This window comes from Diabrotica undecimpunctata, chromosome 9 (genome assembly GCF_040954645.1).
Source record: "Diabrotica undecimpunctata isolate CICGRU chromosome 9, icDiaUnde3, whole genome shotgun sequence".
Taxonomy (NCBI): domain Eukaryota; kingdom Metazoa; phylum Arthropoda; class Insecta; order Coleoptera; family Chrysomelidae; genus Diabrotica; species Diabrotica undecimpunctata.
Window position 1 is genome coordinate 122607743 of NC_092811.1, and position 22674 is coordinate 122630416.

A 22674-nucleotide genomic window follows, 5' to 3' on the forward strand; every position below is an offset into this window, starting at 1 on the left:
TAACCAAAAATTTTATAATGCAAATATTTATCAACTTATATATTCTTGGGTATAATTTTTTGCACTTGTAGGTTTGTTGCACAATTCTAGTATTATATAAAATATACTTAGAAAAAATGTGAAATAATAGGGATATTAGCGAGAAACGATTACTATTAGAGCATTAAGCTTTAAATATGATTAGATAGTGGAGAATTACAAGTAATTTGATTTAAAATAACGAAAATAGCGGAAAGGATATTAAACAAAACCTACAAAAATAAGGATAGCAATTCGACAACTGAACACCATCTGGTTTAATAGACACCATATCATGATAATTGAATAATAAATTAAGGAAACACCACCAAGATAGCTACAACAGATATGTAATAAAGATACTGTCGAATAACAAGAATAGACAGAAACGGTAATGAAGGAATTAATTTCAAGTAATAAAATGAACTATCATCAAATAGAACCGTTGCAGGAAACTGTAATTTACTGATAATCTAAAAACCAAAACATAGAAAAATACAAAAAATTAGTTGCAAGTGTTGATGATGACAGGAACGATGCTAATATGATAACAAATCCATTCCATATTTCTGATCAGTAAAAAGATTCCCCAGATCTCAAATGGCGTTATTCTTGAAGTTGGTTAGTCAATTAGAGGTGCTATCAAGACGGCGAAGTTTGGAACGAAGTTCTGGAGCCAGTTGACAGTGCCGATGAAACATCTAAACTCCTTGATTGTCTTTGGTGTCTCGAATCTCCTGAAACGTGCACAGTGTTGATTTATGAGCTGCGTATTACTACCAGTAATCTTGTGGCACAAGCATTTAAAAGTGTTTGTTGTTAACTGGCATTTCTTGAGAGACACCCATTTACCAAAGGTGCAGAATCGCTCTAAGACAAGGGGTAGTTATTTTTGACACTTATCCCAGCTGTACGACATCGACTTCATGAAAAGCTTTATTTCTATTAGGAAGATATTCACAAAAGAATCCTGTGTCTATATAAAATTAATCATATATTAGATCAATTCGATTTTTCCTTTAAAATACTTTCGAAAATATTTAGTTTGCTTGTAAATGATTATCATGTTCTATAAGTTGGAAATATTTGTAGTATTATTCTCTTATGTTGTTACACTAAATATTAAAGCATTTGTTTTCTTCAGGTCCTGGTAGACGACAACCGCCCGCTTACAGTGTTGCAGCGCAAATGGCGAGGTTGCATCGGTTAGGTAGAGCTCATTCGCACGAAGGTGTTACTCAGGGTTACCATTATCACACCGATCCGGATACGGATCAGGGTAAGACATATGTTTAAAATGTCTCTGTCTAACGACATCTATCGACGCTATTGTGTACTAACTTTTAACTGACTGTTGACATTTAATCGCCACCACATATGTTAAGTTGTCAGAAAAATGTGCTAGTTTTTATATATTTTCATTGTAAGGGTTAACATCTTTTGTTATTTTATGATCGTTTAATCTTCTGTTTTTTTATGGAATATGTTAAATGTTAAAAAGTTTATAAAAACCGAGGAAATTCGAGTTTGATTTCTAGTATACGTTTAATAAATTAACCCACTCAAAATAATTGCCATGATACCAATAATTACTGATAAAAACTAGTACAGATAGTTCAGTTCTCTTTCCTTATTCACTATTAATCGCACAAGTATTGGAACAATATTTTCTACAAAAGACGTCACAGATTTTTAGGTTTTTCTTATTAGCTTTTAAAAAATAAAGGCATTTTTATCTACCTGGCTACTAAGACTTTCATGGGTCCCCATATATTTCCACTTGTGTTTAAATCAAGAAAAATATTTATTTTCCGAATGGTAACGATACTGCTCTTATTTAACCAAATTCTTGTATAACTAGAAGTATGATATCAATACTATACTAGTGTGTACTGTGTATTTTCTCTTTATCCTCTCTAATAATGTCAGTATCCGTAAATAATCGTCTCGTCCAGCTAGAAATGGGCTTCATCAGTAATGAAATAAACTATCTTTTTAAAAATCAAAGTCTTTATTCATTTGCTTTTCCTGGTATAAATGCCTGGTGTACTGTTCTAAAAGTAACAACAATTCATATTTATCTTATAAATACTTTTGCCAGCTTTCGATAGCTATTCGTGGATCTGTACAGTCCAACTTCAGCAGAACCATAAAATTACAACCTCATATTTTGCGTGAACTTGTCAATTACCCATTTTTGATACGTTTTAACAAATGATACGTGCATCCATTCTTGGTATTGTTAAGTCCGGTATTTCACATACACAGAACAATTTTCCCATCGCAGGACATAACGACTGGGGAGGTTTTGTACTAAAAGTTGCTTTGGATGCCCTGCCAGTAGGGTAGTAGCCAGAAGAGCTTTTCTCCCTATGAATAACTGAAGTTTTTACATGACTTTGTACTTGTGTCCCAAAATGTGTGTTCCGGACAGCGGGTCACCGACCTAGGGGAAAGAAATAAAATATAAGGATAGGTGTTTTTTGGGTTTTCTGTTAATGCGTACATTCGACTACTGCATCGCTATCATTTCTTCATTGTTCTTCTGGGTCTTCTCTATATCCAGCTAGCTGCTGTCTGGGCAGCTACTCGGATGTTTCCTGAGATCGTTGAAAATCGCCTGTGCTTTTTCGTCCATTGTTCTTAAGATTTTCTTTTGTTCTGAGTCCCTAAATACGTACCTTAATAGAACGTATTTAGGTATATTCAGAGCCTCTCTGATCATATGATTCTGGACTATTTGTATTTTGTTTCTGTTGGATTTGCAAGTGTCCCCATGCGGCCGAGACGTATGTTAGTGTTGGCAAAATTATACAGTTTACCATCCTAATCTTTGTTTTGTTGACTAGATTTGAATTATTTTAGCTTTCTTGGCCGCTTGAATCACGTGTTCTGTGTCTGCGAAGATCAGCTTTTTGTCCCACGTTATGCCTAGATATTTTGCTTGATTTGACCATTCGGTTTGCGTTCGAATAGGGATAGAACTTCATTTGGTCCGTCTCTTCTTTTTTTGGTACATGACGGCCTGTGTTTTGTCAGGGTTGGCGGCTATCTTCCACTGTAGGTGTCTTGTTGCTAAATCTGCGTATAGATTTAGCAACGATCTGGGTTCGGTTGGGGCGTCTGCTGTGTATATATTGTATAGATATGGCGACAACACCCCTCCCTGTGGCACACTAGGCTCCATAGCTCCAGCATCGGACAGGGCTAGTCCTATCCGAATTCTGAACCTCCTGTCTGCTAGGTATGAGAAGAGAAGACATGTCATTGCCTCGGTGTAACCATATTGGTTCATTTTATACAGCAGGCCTTCGTGTCAGACTCTGTTTCGAAAGCTTTACTGACATCTAGAAAGGCGGCTACTGTTTATTTCTTTTGATTGAACCTTTCGTGATGCATTCTGCTAGACGCAGTGCCTGAATTTCACATGAGTGTTCTGATCTGAATCCGAACTGTGCTTCAGTTACTGTTCCGATTTTTTCTGATTCTTCTTTATAATAAGCTTATCGGTAATAAGCTTATCGGCCGATAATTCTGTGGAAATGTGCCGTTTCTCCCTGGTTTTTCGATCATTATTACGTGAGCTTCGGTCCATCTGTCAGAAAAATGTCTTAATCTTAATGTGGTTGATTAAATTTGTTATGTATATTATTGCTTTTGCAGGCAGATTCTTTAGAGCTCTATTCGTAATATGGTTCGAACCTGGAGCTTTTTTGACTTTAGTACGCTTGATCAAATGTCTGACCTCTTCAGGGGAGGTGTAGGTAATGCCTATTTTGCATCTTCTTTTTTTATTGCCCTGTATCTTCTTTCCACTTCTTCTGTGAAGTCTAGATCTTCATAGGGATGATAGTTTGCCTATATCTTCTTTCTAGCGTGTTTTTCATAACTTCCGTTTGTTTCCTGCGTACGCAATTCAATTTTCTCCATCTAAGGGTAGAATTGGTTTTTTATCTTTTATTAGTATTTTACATTTGGGTTTGGGTTTATATTTATATATTTTTATATTTGGGTTTAGTTGCATAATATACTTGTCCCAATTATCATTTCGATGTTATTCTAATTGATCTTTGACTTCCCTATTTAGTTCATTGGCAATTTTTTTGTCCCCTTGGTTTCTTGTTCTGTTGGCTCTTCTTCTTTTCTTGTTTTTTTTTCTTTGTTCTTTCAGCTCTTTGCTGAATTCTCTGAATCTTCCTTTTACTGTTGGTGTTTCCTCTTCTGTGGTGCTAGCCTCGATAGCATTTTGTATCGTTTTTTCTGTTTAAAACACATTCTTCTAGTTCTTTTTTTGTGTTTATTGTTGTTATTGTATCGATAGTTTCGCTTACATTTCATTTGTAGTTTGATCAACTTGTCCGTTTTTTCTTGTAGGTTTGCAAGCAGTTTGTTTTTACTGCTCCCAAGGTCAATACAATTGGATTGTGATTTGATTCACCCTCGTTCATTGAATGTATTTCGTGTTGTTGACCTACGTTTTGTAGAATTGCTATGTCCAGGAATGTAGGAAGTCTGTCTCCACCATGGAAGTATGTAGGTTTTGTGGGTCCTACCACTACGGTGTTTTGTCTGTCTTCGAGATAGCTACACAATATTCACCCATTACGATTTGTGGTTCTGTCGAACCATCAAAAAAAATTATCATGTAACTTAATGTTGAACATAGTTTTTGTTGTCTGGTACCTCCAAATAATCATAATAGTAGTATCGAAATGCATATAAGATAATGGTAAACAATTACCATTGAAACAAAAATATGATATATGTATTTTAAGAAAATACATTAAACAATGCCTGTGGAATAGTGTGGACCTACTTTAATGAGTCAAAATAACAAAGAGAATAATTACACATAATTATACTTTATCATATTCTAGTTTAACCAAAATCATCATATTGATGATTGACCAAATAAAGAACGACGTCTTTTGTAGAAAGTGTTAAGAAAGTTTAAGACTGACTAAACAGACTGACCTGGCTTGCTTCTTTTCCCTTTTGTATATTACTCATACTTGCGTTAGATATTTTACTTCCTTACTCTCTAACATTATACTTATTTCTAATATTTAGTGAATGGTAAAATTGAGATTTTAATACTAACTAAAAACTAACTCTTTTAAAAATCAGATTACAGACAATATATTCAAGACTTTAATGATATATTATCACAAAGAAACATTCTTGTTCTGCAACCATCTCTTCTTTGCTTTGTCTGCTTTTAAGCATTTAATAGTTTTTACTCTTCACAAAGTAGAAACACCTGATAAAGAGGAAGTACACCTATTCTTTCAAAGTTATTTGCACATAGTTTACTTATCGCCAAATTTAAAATGCCTGAAGTTGTTTGAACCATCGTTAACTCGTCAAAAAGTTACAGTGTAGGATCTAATCGACGGAAAGTACTGAAAATGCATAAAAAGGGAACCATTTGTCAACGCTGTAATTAGGTTAATTTCCTGAACAATGGAAAGTGGCATAGCTATTTCAAAAGCTGGTAAATCTCGATCAGTATAGACCGTTAACCTCTTGTCCACTCTATCTGAAGTAGAAATAAAGTTGTAGAAAGACAGGGCTTCTACACAGTCGCTCTGATGAGTCCTACTAGGACGAAATACGTATAAGTGAATAAGTAGAGGCACTATACGTCAAATCAAATCTTTACTGTATTTCTATATCTTTATTTACTCTTTTTGAGTATAAGAAGTCAGTTCACGAAAGGTTCTTGCCAAGATATGTCGTGAAATGCAAATTTAGATTCTCCATCTCGACCAATCCATGCTTTGTAAATTGTAGAAGTCACAGATTTAAGAATTAATCTGAATTTTGGTTTCGAAAATAAAGAAATCTTTGGATTTCTACTTTCTGGTTCTATCTGTAGTGTTTAGAAAACCGCTAACACAGGTAAACGAGCTCTAATCATAGACTATGAGTTCCGATTCTGTTCCAAATCTTCTACAATATAATATAGCAGTTAAACAAATAAGTAATTACTTTAAAGCCAATAGGCTTTATTTTCTCTGAAAGAAATCTGTTCTACATCGGTCTTGACTGTTATAAAAGTTTTCGAGACTTCACCACCCCTACAGACCTTTCATCTGGTACCCTAAGACACAGGGTTCTTGTATCAAGGCGACACCGAACTTTAGCTTGCCAACAATAAGTTCTGCGGAAGCTGCCTTACTGTGCTGCTGTAAATGGCCCTGATTAGAGTCATTGAGATCTACTTGAGGTAGAGATAGAGACTGGTATTGCCCTTTTGCCTCTATATGTAATTGGTAGACTCAGATGACTCACTCATTACTGAGTCCTCTTTTGTCTTATGTCCATTTTATTCCGACGAATCGGGACTACTTGCTGACATGCAATGTGCTCGTGCCAAAGCTACAATCCCCCAGAGGCATCGCTTAGGCGACACTTTTAGTTCTGTAGCTTGCATTCGATAGTGTTACACTTCAGCGCAAAGTTGCAGAGCAAAAAATGACGGAATCGCATAGTTGCAGTGTCTATATCCTATTCTATCCATAGGGCGTTCCCTATTAGTCATTGGGACGCGCAGTGTCGTAGATGATAACTTTCCAAGCCAGTCTGTCCTGCGTGGTGTACTGGTGAGCCTAGACTTCCAGTATCAGATAGGGAATCCAAAGGTTTCTGAAGGGAACTAAAAGTTTGTAGTCTTCTATGCAAGATAAATAAGCTACTACCTCATAAGCAACAAACTCTATCAAGGCTGCAGTAGCAAAGTTTCAATCCCTTTTTTCTGTTCTATATGGATATGGCAGTCTTCTTATATAACGTTAGACATTTATCGCTGACTTTACTATCTCATTCGAAAGCTATTGTACCGTCCCGTAATCTTTAAGTACTTTTAGAAGTGAACCGAAAGGGTTTGATTACAAAGAAGTTAAAAATCAGCTAAGAAAAGTCAATCCATGTGACTTTTACTAGTAGAAAAATTGGCTGACATTTTTTAATGATGTTAATATGTGTATAAGCTAATTATATACTGTTATCACAGAGGATTGCATATCATTGAATCATCATTTATTACCATTCGAGATCTGAATACTAATATGGATGGTATACAAATATACTCAAACCACAAGGGTTTCGCGCATTCCGATAATTCTTTTGTCTTCGTCGATGTTGTTAAGGAATCTTGTCTGGGTCTTTCTTTTCTCCTCTTACAAAGGGTCTATCAAGGAGCATTTTTGTTACTGGTCTATTTTGATCCATCCTCATTATTATACTCCTACCCACCAAGATCCAAGATCCTCTTTTGATTCGTTTAACGATACCTAGTTCCTATTATGTTTTCTACAGTTGGAAGTTACATTCTCTTCTCCATACACAATTGTCATTCAGCGTTCCCTAAATTCTCATCAGTATTTTCCTCAAAAAACATGTTTAAATTAATTTTTGTTAGAGTCCAAGTCTAGAAGTACTGAATAAGTATTGCTTCTTCTCTATAATAGTAGCCTCAAATGTATTTGGTATATGAGTATGCTACAATAAATTATTTATATAACATGAGACTGATTTTTAAGAGAGTTATCTATAATCTTCCACAATATTCATCTGTAACTGATATTTAGTTAGTTCCTTCACACATGGCTTCATTTTTCATATTATGTAAGTAACAATACACTTGTAGTGTTTCTTTAGTGAAGATTTTCGATAATAGACAAGACTGACTTTGGATTTGCACAAATTCTTAGAAAACTACTAGTTTTAGGACTAAGCACACTAGACAACGATGGCTAAGTCTATAATCGAAGATTTATACTCAAGAAGTACTGTGTTTCTATCACTATTTTTGTACTTTCCTTAAATAATTTTATCATATTTTTACCTTTAAAGTTTAGAGAAAGTGATGGTCCAACAAGATTACTGTAATTTTTCTATTTTCTTCAAATTTTACCTACACTCTCTAATTTCAGTTTCATATAAAAAGTAATAATAGATGATGCTAAATACTGTCGTCATTATTGAGTAAAGATTGGATCTAAATATCAGAAACATCCTCAAAATATGCAGAAATGTCAAACGTCAACGTGTTGTTAACCTATTAACCTAGATTAGGCAACTTGCGTTGCTTGTATCTAACACTGTACATATAATAAAAATTAAAAACACTATAATACGAATCAACAATTATAACACTTGGTGTTAATTTTGAAATAAATGGGGTTTAATAAATGGGGGTAGCATGTACTTGATTTGTATTGAGTGTTAAATAACTGTTGTCCAACGAGACTAGTATACAAAGTTGCTTAAATATTTATGTAAAAAGGGAAGCGACCAAATTGACTGCACCAGATCGTACAAATCGAATAAAACAACTTTAAATTGGTACAAAATTTCGTTTATAAAAACTTACAGTTTTCTATCAAAAATATTCTTTTTGTATACCTTCCCGACTACCCTTCTATACCGTAACATTTGTTTTTTATTGTTAAATTGCATGTTTACAATCTACTCTATACACATAGTAATAAGTAAATAGTCTGTAAGTAAATTAACGTGAGTTAGGTACCTCCCAGGGATGGTTCTCTAAGTGTTATTGCGGTAGGTCTTCTGGCCATACTCTCTTCAATCTTCTTTCGGCAAGTGATTGGGTGAATAAATTATTTATCAGTTCGTTGTTGTGATCAGTGGTGCGATTTTTATATTTTATTGAGTGATTCTTTATTATGTCATTAAGTAATGGAATGTCCAGATCATTGTGAAGTGTTTGGTTAGATACACACCATGGAGCTTTACTTATCATACTGAGTATTTTGGATTGGAATGTTTGAAGTATCTTCGTATTTGAAATTTACTACAGCCCCATAGTTCTATTCCATATCCCCAAACTGGTATGATTATAGCTTTGTACAAAAGCAGTTTATTTTCAAGACATAACTGATACCTTTTGTTAAATAGCCAGTTCATATTTTTTAGTTCAAGATCTAGTTGTTTCCGTTTTGTTTTAATGTGTATTGTCCATGTAAGTTTTTCATCCAGATGCAATCCCAAGTATTTGAAAACTGGTTTTATAGAAATGGGAGTATTATTAATATAAACTTGTGGACATGTAGATTTTCTTGTTGTAAAAGTTTTTTGTACTGATTTGCTAGCATTAACACTGATCTTCCATAGCTTAAGCCAGTTTTGTAACTGGACTAAATGATTTTGTACTGTTTGTGATGCTACATTAGGGTCGATATCCACTGCCAAGATTCTAGTGTAATCGACAAAAGTAGCTAAGAAGGTATCATTGCTGGTTGGAACATCTGCTGTAAATATCAGATATAGAAATAGGCCCAAAACGCTACCTTTAGGTATGCCAGATTGTATGATGTGGTAATTTGCATATCCGTTTTTTTTAAAAGTGAATTTGTTATTGTCGGTCGTTTACATTTTTTTTGTAGCTTTCCATATAGAGTGGTCTTCATGTGAGAGGTTCAAAACATAAAACCTTGTAGTGAAATCAATGAATTCCCGTAATATTCCTCGGTTTAAAGAGCATTTAGTCCCTTTATGACTTTCAAGGGTGAATTAAAAAGAGAGCTCGAAAAATTTACGGATTACGGCGGACATACGGATAATAGATGAACTATGACAGTCGGTAACGCAGATTCTTTATTTGACATGTCTCTGTAAGTTCGTAAATTAATATAAATTAATTTGGACTAAAAATGGCGGATCTCTGATAGATAATTGACAGTTGACATGACAGCTGACGTCTTTGATTCTCTTCTGTAGCTACTGGACTTCCAGCCTATACCTGGCAGTGGTCTAGGTCTAGGAATTTGGAAAATCCTAACATATTTCTTCTGGGAAGCTTAGAAAGTAACCGAAAAACCGTTTTATGATTTATTGCTTTTTTTATAAAATCCGAAGAAATAAAAGACCATATAGAGTTGATAAATATCCAGAGGGTAAATACCCTATTTAAAATTAAAAAATTATTGACACTATTCATTGTTACTTATTACTGTGTTATGCAATTTTCCGTCGATTTTCGACTGATTTGACTGATTTATTACAAAATATTCATTAAAAACAGTTTTATTACATGATTTTTTCCAAGTCAATTTATTTGGACGGCGCGTGTCCTTATGGTAGAGCAACAATGGCTTTCCCAAAGAGTACTAGTCGATTTTTAATTTGTGTGTATCTGAATACCAGTCTCGTTGGACACAAATAACAGTATCTGGTATTGGGTAAAACAGAGGATGCTTTAGATATCAGTTATATAAATATTCACTTTATTATTCAGGTGACGACATATTTGATTCATCCGGTGAATATGATACTGTCATTATAATGGTCTAAACATCATCAGTCACTTTTGACCGGTCGAGCACAACTGACACAAGTACAAAAATAAGTTAGCGATTTTGTTTTTATTTGATTTGTTAGTAATTAGAATTTTTTTTTTATTTTTTTCGCTTAGATGACGATGAGACCCAAGTCTCGGCGGTGTGAACATTTTCCCCTTACCAGTGATTTTAAAAATGTTTGAGACAAAACGTATGTTTATTGGTGTTTTTGCATATCAATACAAAAATCAATACTCAAGGATCTATGTCTGTATCTTGTATGTGTTTGCAAAAAGTTTCAGGGTACTGGGGCAAAACCTGTATCAACTTTAAGTGAGTGATTCACACAAAAAAGTTGGTGTAATCCAATTACAGAATATATGTCTTTCATTATTAATATTTATATACTATTTATATACATACTATTTATATTTGTAGAGTCATATAATAAACATTTTGGTACCATTTTGACCATATAATGCTTCACTGCTTTTAATTATATATGAAGTATTTTAAATTTTTGAGATCTATTTACGTTTACATTTACTATCACGAATTAGAAGGATGTGCTGAATGAGATTTCCTGGCCAAATGACTATTCAACGTCATACACCTGCTTAATAAGTGGTCAAAGTGGTCGTTAAGTCATGTTAGAGGCGCTTGCGCGACCTGAACACCCTGAAGCTGGACCTAAGACACGAAATTAACTTTCACCTGCATAAACTAACATCTTACCTGTGCTGACATCTGTGGGAAACATGAACTACACCTATATATAAGAAATATACGCAGCTATGAAAGGCGAATAAAAGCTATCATCTCAAAAAAAGAATAATTTCAATGCTCCCAGTGCAGTGTTATAATTACATTTTGCAACGATTGTTTGAATAATGTTAAGTTTTTATGCCTAAACACAAGAGTACACGGCCAAAATATGTGATTTTTGCCATATATTATTATTAACCCAAGTTTCTACATATACTTCTATTAAAGCAAAAGGAGAGAAATAACCTGGGAATCAACAAAGACATAACTGACTTTATGCAGATATTACTCAGATTAAAATGGTAGGAAGGCAGAAATATATTGACAAACAAAGACCAAATAAACCGATAAATTATTCATTGTTTACTGTATTTTTACCCTATTGACTAAAAACTCTACTGATACGGTTTTTGTCCCTGTGAAAAGTACCTGATTATTATTTAGTGTCTTATAAGATTCAGATTTTGTTAATAAATTTTAGATTTGTTTTATTTATATTAGTAACAATAATATTATTGATCTAATGTACATAGAAATGATTTAGTATGAGTTATCACCCTGCCTCTTATATCTATACCTCTTCTCTCTAAAATATACTTTCGTATTCGAATAGACTATGTAGGTAGGTGTCATTCAAAGCAATATGTCAATCAGAAATAACTTGTAATATAAAAGAATTAAGGTTATTAGGTAATTAAGAGAAAATTATGACGTAAGTTGAAACGTAGTCATTTAACAAAATGTTAATGATTCAAAGCAAATTTCTAAATCATTTAATATATCCTCGTGACATCATTCCTACAGTTTTAAAAATATTCTCAATAAAAACGGTTTCCCAAGAAAATTTCTTCTAAAACAAATTCAGTTATTTTCTATTTATTAAATCCATAATTTCCATAATTGAAAACGGAATAGTGAACTGACAAATGAACTACTTTTTGTCCATACTTTTTGGCTAACTAGTGAATTAAATAAAGTTGTTGTATGTGCTTTTTTTATGTTAAGTAGGTTCGATTTTATATCGTTTGGAAAGTTTTTAGCAAAGGAAATGTTTTATTATTCTCGTTACAAATGAACTACTTTTTGTCCATACCTTTTGGCTAACTCCTGAACTAGATAAAGTGGTTGTATGTATTTCTGAATGGTAATGAGTTTCAATTCTAGATCGTTTGTAATGTTTTTATACCCAAAGAAAATGTTTTATTATTCTTGTAACAAATGTACTACTATTTGTCCATACTTTTTTACTAACTAGTGAATTAGGTAAAGTCGTTGTATGTGCTTCTTTGAGTTAAGTAGATTCGATTCTATATCGTTTGGAATGCTTTTATAGCAAAGGAAATGTTTTATCATTCTTGTGACAAATGAACTACTTCTTTGAGTTAAGTAGATTCGATTCTATATCGTTTAGAATGCTTTTATAGCAAAGGAAATGTTTTATCATTCTTGTGACAAATGAACTACTTCTTTGAGTTAAGTAGATTCGATTCTATATCGTTTAGAATGCTTTTATAGCAAAGGAAATGTTTTATCATTCTTGTGACAAATGAACTACTTTTTGTCCATACTTTTTGGCTAACTCGTGAACCAGTTAAAGTAGTTGTATGTGGTTCTGTATATTAATTACGTTCATTCTATAGGTTGCCTCATTCTTTATTTGTCTTCTACGGTTTAAATAATATTAAATGTACATTAAGTATTGTTAATTTCAGTTGTTTGATTGAAGCTTTTACATAATTCGGTCATTTCATTTCCTGGATCATCTAAATTACTCAGTACCTAAAATTCACAGATGTTTTATAAATGCTTCTTTAGAGCAGAATTCTGTTTTCCACCCAGAACAAAATTCTACCAGGTACTAGTGAATTTTCTTCATTTTTATGTTCATTTTTGGTCGTCAATTTTTCTACATCATATCAAGGTATCATCTGGATCAAGTTCTAATTTGAGGATTTGCTTTCTAGCACTAATAAAACAATTTAAAGATATTTGTGAACAGACACTATGATATCAGAAAATATACCAATGTTGCTGCTAGATTTATTTTATTATTATTGCCTTAGTTCCCACTTCAATGTCATCTCTCCACATGGCACGAAGGAATCTTGTCGTTTTAAAGACAGAAGCTTTTTGTTGGAGTTGGAAAATGATTTTTAAGTCGTACCATACGTGTTGAACTTTTTCTGGACACCATTTTTGGTACAACTTGAGAACAAGTGGATATTTGAATGATATCTTCTGAAACCGAACTATGGGTCAGGATTTGTGTTATAAGAGTCGTTCTCTTACACTAGATTCGTTAGAAGTTTTTCAAAGAATTAGGTATTTGTGTAAGTAAAGCAATTGGACGATATGAAGTGACTTGTGGAGGTTTTCCGGGCTTCGAGGTTTCCAAATTTGAGTGTTTTCTTCTTCAAGTTTGAGGCCACCAGACCATCAGTTTCCTTCCTAGTTATTTTTTAAGATATGGCCAGAATTCTTAAGTTTACTTTTTTTACAGTAAATAAAACCTATTCAGTTACATAGTTCTTCATTTATTCCTGGAAGATCATCCATAAACAAAGAATATACATAATGTTTATTTATTCTAGACTCTTAAATGATATTTTGTTGAGAATTTTTTTAAAATATGGAATGTTGTACGAGAAGTTCGACACATTTTATCTATTTTATGAATGGTATAATTCTATAATTTATTCACAGCGAATAAAAAAACAACTTGGACAATTACAGATGAACAGATTTTCATACTCGTGTATATAGGTGAGTTATGACTCGCCTCCTAGTCTCTCTAGATCTATTTAAGTTGTTGCAAGGTTTTTCTTTGCTGTGAATATATTGTAGACAGAATGGCATTCTTTAACTAATAATGACTTTTCGATATTCTGCTAAGGATAACTATTTTTGTCGTTAGCGTCATTAATAATGTTATGGGTATTTGTCACCTTTGTAATAGACTTTTTAATTATAGTAAAGCTTTAGCGTAATAATATATAAAACTAAAAAAGCAGTATACAGTAAAAAGTCTTGAACGTGTCAAATTCCTTTGCGCAATTTAATTTGTACATTTTTATCGTTGATTAGCATTTTGATTATGTACAATTCTAGAATTGACACCAACTATACACCTTGATCCTCAATACATTCCAGTTTTTGTATATATCTTACCAGAAAGCAATTATATCTCATTTATCTACATCTTATATATTGTATTAATGTATTCTACACAATATGAGCACTTAGAAAAAGTTTTTGACTGAAAAGTTAACACCATTGGAATATGACTTAAATGAGGGATGCAAAATATACTTGCATATGATCAACAAATTGCGAAAGATGCTAGAACTGAAGCTGTTGATTGATATTCTATGTGGTTGATGCGAAGGGTATCACTAAGACATTAATTATTAAATATACCACGGTTTCTAGATTTTTGGCTATTTAACCCTCAACTAGTCCATCCACTGTCTCTCATGCCCGTTTTAACACGGATTTTGATCAATAGGCCAGTCAAAATCAACACAGTCTAAACGTTACTCTTGTCTTATCATAAAAGTTTTAAAAAATATATGAATTTGGCGCCATTTGCGTGTAGTCTTGCCAACGAAAAGTGTGACAGCTTACAATGTGTAAAAATTACATCTCCAATTCATTGTATAGCAGTCATTCAACAAGCCGTTCAATAAAAAACATCAAAATATTCTGCAAAAGTCTGCAACAAAATCTTCATTCGAGTTAAGAATTGAAATATATCAATTTCTACCAATTTTCTTTCACACTAACTTTATGCCAAAGCAGTATTCTTCTTTTCCTCAATTCCTCGCTTTCCGAATACTTAGGATTATTTTCAGTAATCTCTATTTATTGTCGTTTCTCATTATATGTCCGAGATATTCTAACTTTCCCCTTTTAATCGTATACATCACTTCTCTTTCTTTCCTCGTTCTTCGTAGTACAGTATTGTTGGTTATCTTGTCCGTCCATGATATCCTTAGGATTATTCTGTGTAGCCACATCTCGAAGGCTTCAAGTTTTTTCTCCATCGCTTCAGTGAGTGTCCAGGATTTAACTCCGAAGTATAATATCGAAAATATATAACATCGTAAGGGCCTTACTTTTATCTCCATATTAAGTTTGTGGCTTTTAAAGAGTTTGGCCATATTGTTGAATCCACTCCTAGCCTTCTCTATTTTACATTTTACTTCTTGTCAGTGGTCCCATTGTTCCAAGATATGTAAACTGTTTTACTCGGTCCACCGGTGTATTCTTGATAAACAGCTGGACGTCTCTAATTTTATTTTTGTTGATGACCATAAATTTAGTTTTTGATATGTTTACTTTTAGTCCAAATCTTTCACTTCATCTTTCATTTGCTTTGTTTATTAGTTGCTGTAAACTGTCTGCAAAAATAACGTCGGTCTTTATCATCTATTTGGGCTTTTGTTAGAACATCCATAATTTTTCGGTGTTGAACCATGTCAAATGCTTTTTGATAGTCCACAAAGCAGGTCTATATATCGCAAGTCATATCTCTGCATCTTTGGAATAATACCTGTAGACTAAACAGTGCATCTCTCGTATCTACGCCTTTCATGAATCCAAACTGTGTGTCTTCTGACACACACGGCATAGTTTGTATATTCTGCGATGTATAATTTTAAGAAAACGTTTTAGTTTATGGCTCATTAGACTTATTAGCCTATATTCTTCGCACTTTTTCGCTCCCTGTTTCGTTGGTAACGTAATGAATTCTGAAACTAGCCAATCTTTTGGAATATTGCCTGTGTCATAGATATTATTGAAGATTTTACATAGTACTCTTAAAGATTCATCATCAAGAAGTTTAAGAAATTCAGATTGTACTCCGTCTGGTCCTGGAGCTCTCCCTTCTTTTAGTGATATTATGGCTGTTCTTATTTCTGCCACTAGTATAGGTGGTCCTGTTTCCGTAGGTATTGGGGACTGGTTCTCCCTCGCATCAAAAAATAAATTTCGTATGTAATGTTTCCAGTTATTATCAATACTCTCTTTGTCCTTACTCTTCTGTTTTTACATTTGCCTGTAATTTCTCTTACCTTTTTATGCACGTTGAAGTCGTATTTACTTTGTATAATTTCGATTTCTTAGCATTTTTTCTCCAGTTCTTTCTGTTTGGCTTCTCTGATCTTTCTCTATATATCTGGTTGTAATGTTTTATACATAGAGTTATTGTTCTTGTTTTTCCTTCTTTCTTCCATCAGCTGCAGAATCTCTGTCGTCATCCATGTCTTATTCTTCTCTTCTTCATTCTTCATAAAATTATCTTTAATGTCGTCTATCGATTTCTTTGAATTTTCTATTTATTGTTTTGCTGACTTTTTCTTTTACTTCACTACCTTTCAGTTTTATCATGTCATATTTTTACAGTTTTTCCGCGTGTTTTCTTTAAATTGGTTCTATACACGACCACTAAAGGATTGTGGTCAGATTGAATATCAGCGCCTGGGTAGGTTTTAACACTTTTGAAACTGTTTCGATATCTTTTGTTAACAAGTATATAGTCTATTTGGTTTCTTAGTTCTTTGGTCTAGGAAATTCGACAACAATTTCATATAATTCAATATTTGTGATGGAATTTTAGGTCACACTATTTCGACCACTTGATTCTTAGAAATCGTGGTGCAATTTATGACGTGTAAGAAATAATATACACCAATCGCTGCTGGATCTAACCTAACATAACCTAAACTTGAGTTTAGACCGCTACTTGAATATCAGAAATGATTATTGATCCCTAAGTGTTACATAACGTTTTATACATCAAACCTACGAACAAACTTACCCATTTTTAAACTACTGATGTACTTGTTTTATGGAACTTTTCGTTTTTATTACCTTAAGTGACGTTTTTATAATCGCATCCCATCAAAGTTCTATATACAGGTGCACAATTATATTTAGATTATGTAAACGAACATTATAGACACTTTTGTATTGGACAATGTACTAGACTGAACTTTAACAGTGCTTTTTAAAAGTGATTGTGATTTTGGTTTTTGAAATGCCGTTAATGACCGAGACGGAGCAATCGTTGATTTTTATTTACAAATATATTTAACATTTACAGACAATAACCAATATATTAGACAATTACTACAACCTTCTTCCTTTAATTATTCTTGTTTTTTCACTGTTTACTTTTCCTTCTCTTATTGTTATTGGTAAATATGTAGGAATCTTGGCAGTATTACCAAGTTCGTAGACCATTCTATAGTTTTCGTTAAGTATCCGTCTGTGTCATAGGACGGTTTTTTGCTTAAAAATTTAGTTGCAATTTTTTTTAGGTTTTGTGATTAAACTAGTCGCTCAATTTTTAACAGAAATGGCAGTTCGTTCTATTTCTCCTATTTCCAAAGACAAACTAGCGGAAAATTGGAGATTTATAACGAATGTGTGTTCTTTTCGAATTTATTTTGATATTAATACTACTATTTAGTTGTTAAGTGTAATATAATTTAAGTAGATGTATGTATATCTGTATATTAGTGTACAAATTTTCAGATTTATTTCATTCACATTAAATGGCTTTAGAAACAGTCTTTGTCATTTTATTATAAATGTAATAATTTTAAAAATAAACTGTAAACAAATAAATTTTTTGTTTTATTTTTTTTTTAATATTAGCAAACCCTCAGCTTTCCGATCAAGATTGAGCTTATATAGAGTCTTGTATTATGACATTAGCTCTTTGCCACCTTGTATATATCCTTATCTTCCTCTATTTTAGACCTGTCATACCTCTTTCTTCTCTCTAACCTTCTGTTGCACCTCATCGTTCCAACACCGAGTTTCTTTGTCTCTAGGAGGCCCTTTACTAGATGTTTTTCCTAGCACTTCCTCTGTCATTCGCACCACAACTTTACTGCTGGCTTCCCACCAACCATTTGCCGTATCTTTTTCCTCAAGCTCTTCCATCACTCTATTCTTAAAGATTATTGCCAAATCCTTGTCCTTTAACATCCACCACTTTACTTTCTGGTGTCCTACTTGTTTTCCTTTCCTCCTCACCTTTATCTCTGTATCCACTATCAGCGATCGGTGTTGACTAGATACACACTCACCCTTTATCACTTTACAGTTCGTAACCTCTTTTAGCTGACTTCTTCTACACAACACAAAATCTATCTGACTTTCCCTTCCCCCGCTACTATCTTCAGCATACTGGTCTTCAGTCTTCATAAAGAACGTATTAATGACAGCCAAATCCCAAGCCACTGCAAAGTCAATCACACTATTTCCTTCATCATTTCATATTCCCATCCCCAAACCTCCATGAACCCTTACTATTCCTGCTCTTTCTGTACCAATATGTCCATTCAAATCACCTCCAATAAAATACTTTTCGTCTACAGAAATCTCGCAATCAAGGGACCTCCAAAACTCTTCCTTTTCCTGTTCTTCACATCCTACCTGTAGGCTTAAGCCCATATAATATGAAAATTAGTTTACATAAGTATTGCCTGTATTACTTCTTCTGGTTACCCTTAGAAGATGTTCCTTCTATTCTTTGTTCAAAATAATACCTACTCCATTTCTGCCGTGACTCTTCGAACTGCTGTATACTAACTTGCATCCATCTCAAACATCTCTCGACTTATTACCTTTCCAATGAGTTTCCCGCAAACAAAGTATACCAATCCTTCTCTGCATGAAATTGGCGAGCTTTCTTCCTTTACCTGTCATGTTTCTGACATAGCTTTCCTAGCTTTTATGTGTTTCTGTCATATCAGTATCACAAGTGAGGGTACCTCTTGTGGTATACTTATGCCTCCAAAAAGAAGTAAATAACCAATGCATCCAATGAAATACAACATAAAACAAAATATTCACCAGTTTGATAGCAACGACGCAAAGAGGAAACGGAAATTGGACTTTTTATTATTTCGCACAAACTAATATTATCATAATCAAATAACAACATAAACTAAAGAAATTAAATCTAATCTATATAATAACATAATTTAAAAACAAATAAAATACAATTATATGAATCTCTTGGAAACAGCAAACTGAAATGATATTCAGATCAAACGATATATATATATATATATATATATATATATATATATATATATATATATATATATTTGAAAAGTGTGGCATCATTGGTTCAAAAAGTATGCACTACGCATATCATTGACAGCAGATGCATTTGAAATTTATGTTAAAATATCAATTTTGTGAATGAGAAATACGGAAAAAATGTAGAGCTTGTAAAGTGAATAAAAAGTAAACCACAATCCAGTGTTTAAATGTCTTCTGTTACTTGAATTTTGAATGCCACCTAATTAGGTTATGTGTATTCAGTGTTGCTTGAATTTAGGCGTACTTTTAATGAAATGGAAGTTGAATGACACGCAACTAGGTGATGTGTATTAAGTGTTGCTTGAATTTAGGCGTATTTTTAATGAAATGGAAAATAAAACCCATTTTATACTAAACAATTTATTTGGCAAATATATGCAAAGTTAAGTTTATAGAAAAGTCAAAAAAATTAAAATATTGTATTTAATAAAGAAGTAGATACTATTTAATTGGGAATAAGCCACAATTGAAGGTTAAATAAGTTTATTGACGTTTCAATTTCCACTTCGGAAATCGTTCTCAAAATACAAACATTGATAAGTTGTTTAATTATTAATCAATTTATCAATGGTCAATTTGGTCACTGTTACCAGTTGAAGTTATTGCAGGTTTTTTATTTGAGGTAATAATAATTTCATATCTTATGTCTTTTGATAAGCCTTATTAAACACAAAAAATATTTACTAAATTTATTAAACAGTTTTTCTAACAAATCTACCGTAGAAGTCTAAAGGGGCCAAACTGGCCTTGTATCATTATTATCGTTTTCTCGGAAATTCGGCGATTCTTTCTGTCAACTTCCTATCGATGGGTAAAACTGATTTATGTACGTTTGTTCCTAGAAGGTCTTTTGTTACGTTGTGTTTTTTCGTAGAAAGTTTTTGATTTATCATGCGGTTTATTAGATTCTCTTGATTCTCGTTTGTGGAATATTCAAACATTCGTTCATTTGTGAAAATTCAAGACGACTGTAAAGATGTCCCGACGTGGACTATCCAGAACTTAAACTTCTTCAAGAAATACGATAAATAGAAGATGTTTCGAAAGGAGAATCTGGATTTGAAGAAAATATTGAGTCAAACGATGAAGAATACGATTTTTCAATCTTTCTTTCAAAAGCTATTTCAATTGCAGACAGTGAACAATCGAAAGACGGAACAATGGGAAGTTATTGGTTCTGGATCGGTACCTGGTAAGATTATGATTCTTAGTTTCTTCATAGTCATTGAATGTTTACTGTCATTCATAGGAATCTGCGCTAAGCACAATATTTGTCTAGAGGAATCAGGTCCTACTGCAAAAAAGAATGTAAAGAATAATTGTGTGGTAGGTGCTTGGCATCCTATAATCAACGAGAGCATGTTGCGTCATATACAAAAATGCACAGAAGCACATTGCTGTTTGAAAAATTACACATGGACTGTAACTTTGGAAGAACTGGAGGCTGCCCTTGTTATTATGTACACAAGAGCAGTCTATGACGTCAAAAATTTTCCAACTAACAGCTTGTGGTCAACAGTATGGGATCCTCAGTTTTTTAGGCAAACTACGCCACGAGACAGATTAAAGGATATTATAAAATATCTCAGATTTTATGTAAAATTGAAAACCGACAAATTTGCTCTTGCCTCTGCGGTTTGGAATGGATTTATAGAAAATAGTGTTGCATGGTACAAACCGCGAATAAATATCATTGTGGACCAACAACTACTGTCTTCTAAAGTCAGGTGTCCGTTCACACACTACATATTAAATAAGCCGGATAAGTTTGGCACACAATTTTGGCTTTTGACTTGCGTGAAATAAAAAACTGTAAATGGTTACCCTTATACTGGTACTGTTCATCTACAGAATAAAGATACAAGCATTGGTAAACTACTTGTTTTGCGGATAATGGAAAATTAACTGAAAAATTTTACGTCAGATAGCTATGTACTTCACATCGATGAAATTGGCTAAAGCATTGCGAAAGAGATCAACAGTCTTGTGAGTACTTTGAATCGCAACAGAAAGAAAGTTCCTCTAAGCGTAAAGCATGAAAATAGAGAATTGTGTGTTACCCATATATTCCAGAGCTACGAAAAAATAACACTGTATACCAAGGAAAGAGTCACAAAAATGTGATTTTGTTGAGTTCGTGACATCAATCAGTGGATGTTGCTGTCGATGGAACAAACTTCCTGAAACAGTAAGTTTTTATAATTACAATTCATTTTACAATAATTAAAAGTCTTTATACTACAAAAGTTGCTTCAAGACGATGGCCTATGCACGTGTTTTATAACATTCTTAACTTAGGAGCAATAAATACATAGATTATTTATAAAGAAGTAATTGAAAGTAGACTCAGTTGTAAAAGAAATCGTACTTCCTATCAGTGCCACCGCTGTAACAAGGCAATGTGTGACAAATGCCAAAAACTGCAAACTGTATAGTGTTCCAAATGTTTAAACAATGAGACTAAAAAATAAAATCAGGTTCTATTGTCTAGAGTTGATATAATTTCTTTAAACTGGGTTTTATTGATTTAAGAAAAGGCCAAAATGAATCCCATCGTGCTTTCTAGGTAGCTATGTTAAGCCAGACTTTCTAGTGTGAAAACATATCAGATGTATAGTATTTTTCGTATAAAAATGCGTGTACGTCATTCAAGATTTACGACGTCAGAACCCCACAGCTTTGCCAAAACATCAGAATAGTAAGTAAGTGAGGAATTTTTAAAATGTCAACTATTTGTCAAACTATTATATTAACAGTATATACACAGTTTTAAGATAACTGCAACACACTAAAATACATAAGAAAACATTTTAATACAAAATTATATATTCTAAATTTTAAACTTACCAGTTTTAGAGCATTAATAAAAAAAACGTCCCGCCATTATTTCTTGTTCAAAATAATCTATCTTATATCTAAGCTTATCAGCTTTCTGCAGACTATTTAGTTGTTTTGGCATATCACAATCACAATAAACAACAATAATTAGTTTTTCCGTCGACCATCCATTTATGATTAATTTTAACACCCTCAAAATCATTGATTAATGACCCCTATTAATGAATGATTTTCTATTAATGAACGATTTTATTATAGGCAACACAACATACATTGCTTGTATAAATTAAGTTAACCACATTTAACGCTCTGTGATTGGCAGTGACCTGTGGTGTAGGCAACCAAACATATAGGTATACTCGGTTCGCTATTCCCAGTCCAAACTGTCTAGTGAATGGACCGTGGAAGTGTGACGTCACAACTGTCAATTACTTTCCAAACAAAAGTTGAAATGTCCAATCTCAAGACATGTCTTTATAATTTCTATAAAGTTAACATTTTGCTTCCTCTGCTGCTTTTTCTTTTAAGTATAGTGTTTTTAAGATAATACCATCATAATTCAGTGTTCTATTTCTATGAAATATAGTTTAAAAGTTTAAATTAAAGACATTCTAACCTTACTTTA

General features: G+C 33.0%; 2 protein-coding genes across 13 annotated transcripts in view; one reads left to right on the forward strand and one right to left on the reverse strand.

Moving 5' to 3' along the window:
- The window catches only part of PDZ-GEF (PDZ domain-containing guanine nucleotide exchange factor), a 726227-nt gene extending 711463 nt beyond the window's left edge, over positions 1-14764 (forward strand). For 4 of the 12 annotated variants that reach the window (XM_072545150.1, XM_072545151.1, XM_072545157.1 and 1 more), the window contains 2 exons: positions 1163-1297; positions 10280-10430. In XM_072545150.1, coding sequence (XP_072401251.1) covers positions 1163-1297; positions 10280-10335 — 191 coding nt within the window. In that variant the 3' untranslated portion in view covers positions 10336-10430. Of the gene's footprint in view, positions 1-1162; positions 1298-10279; positions 10433-10456 lie in introns of those variants that run through there. The other 8 variants (XM_072545153.1, XM_072545158.1, XM_072545161.1 and 5 more) reach the window with 5 other exon arrangements.
- Positions 12780-18554, reverse strand: LOC140451304 (uncharacterized). The gene is made up of 3 exons (XM_072545051.1): positions 18395-18554; positions 17883-18340; positions 12780-12866 (listed from the first exon to the last, which is right to left on the reverse strand). Exons 1-3 carry the CDS (start codon positions 18552-18554, stop codon positions 12780-12782), a joined length of 705 nt encoding a protein of 234 aa, XP_072401152.1.
- Between the last annotated feature and the right edge of the window lie 4120 nt (positions 18555-22674).

Bases quoted from the DNA above. Each gene is read 5' to 3' on its own strand.
- LOC140451304 (XM_072545051.1), bottom strand. From the start codon at position 18,554: ATGGGCTTAAGCCTACAGGTAGGATGTGAAGAACAGGAAAAGGAAGAG. The intron at 18,341-18,394 runs GTTTGGGGATGG...TTGACTTTGCAG, and splicing joins AATAGTAAGGGTTCATGGAG to TGGCTTGGGATTTGGCTGTC. The intron at 12,867-17,882 runs GTTAGAGAGAAG...TGTGAATTTTAG, and splicing joins ACGATGAGGTGCAACAGAAG to GTACTGAGTAATTTAGATGA.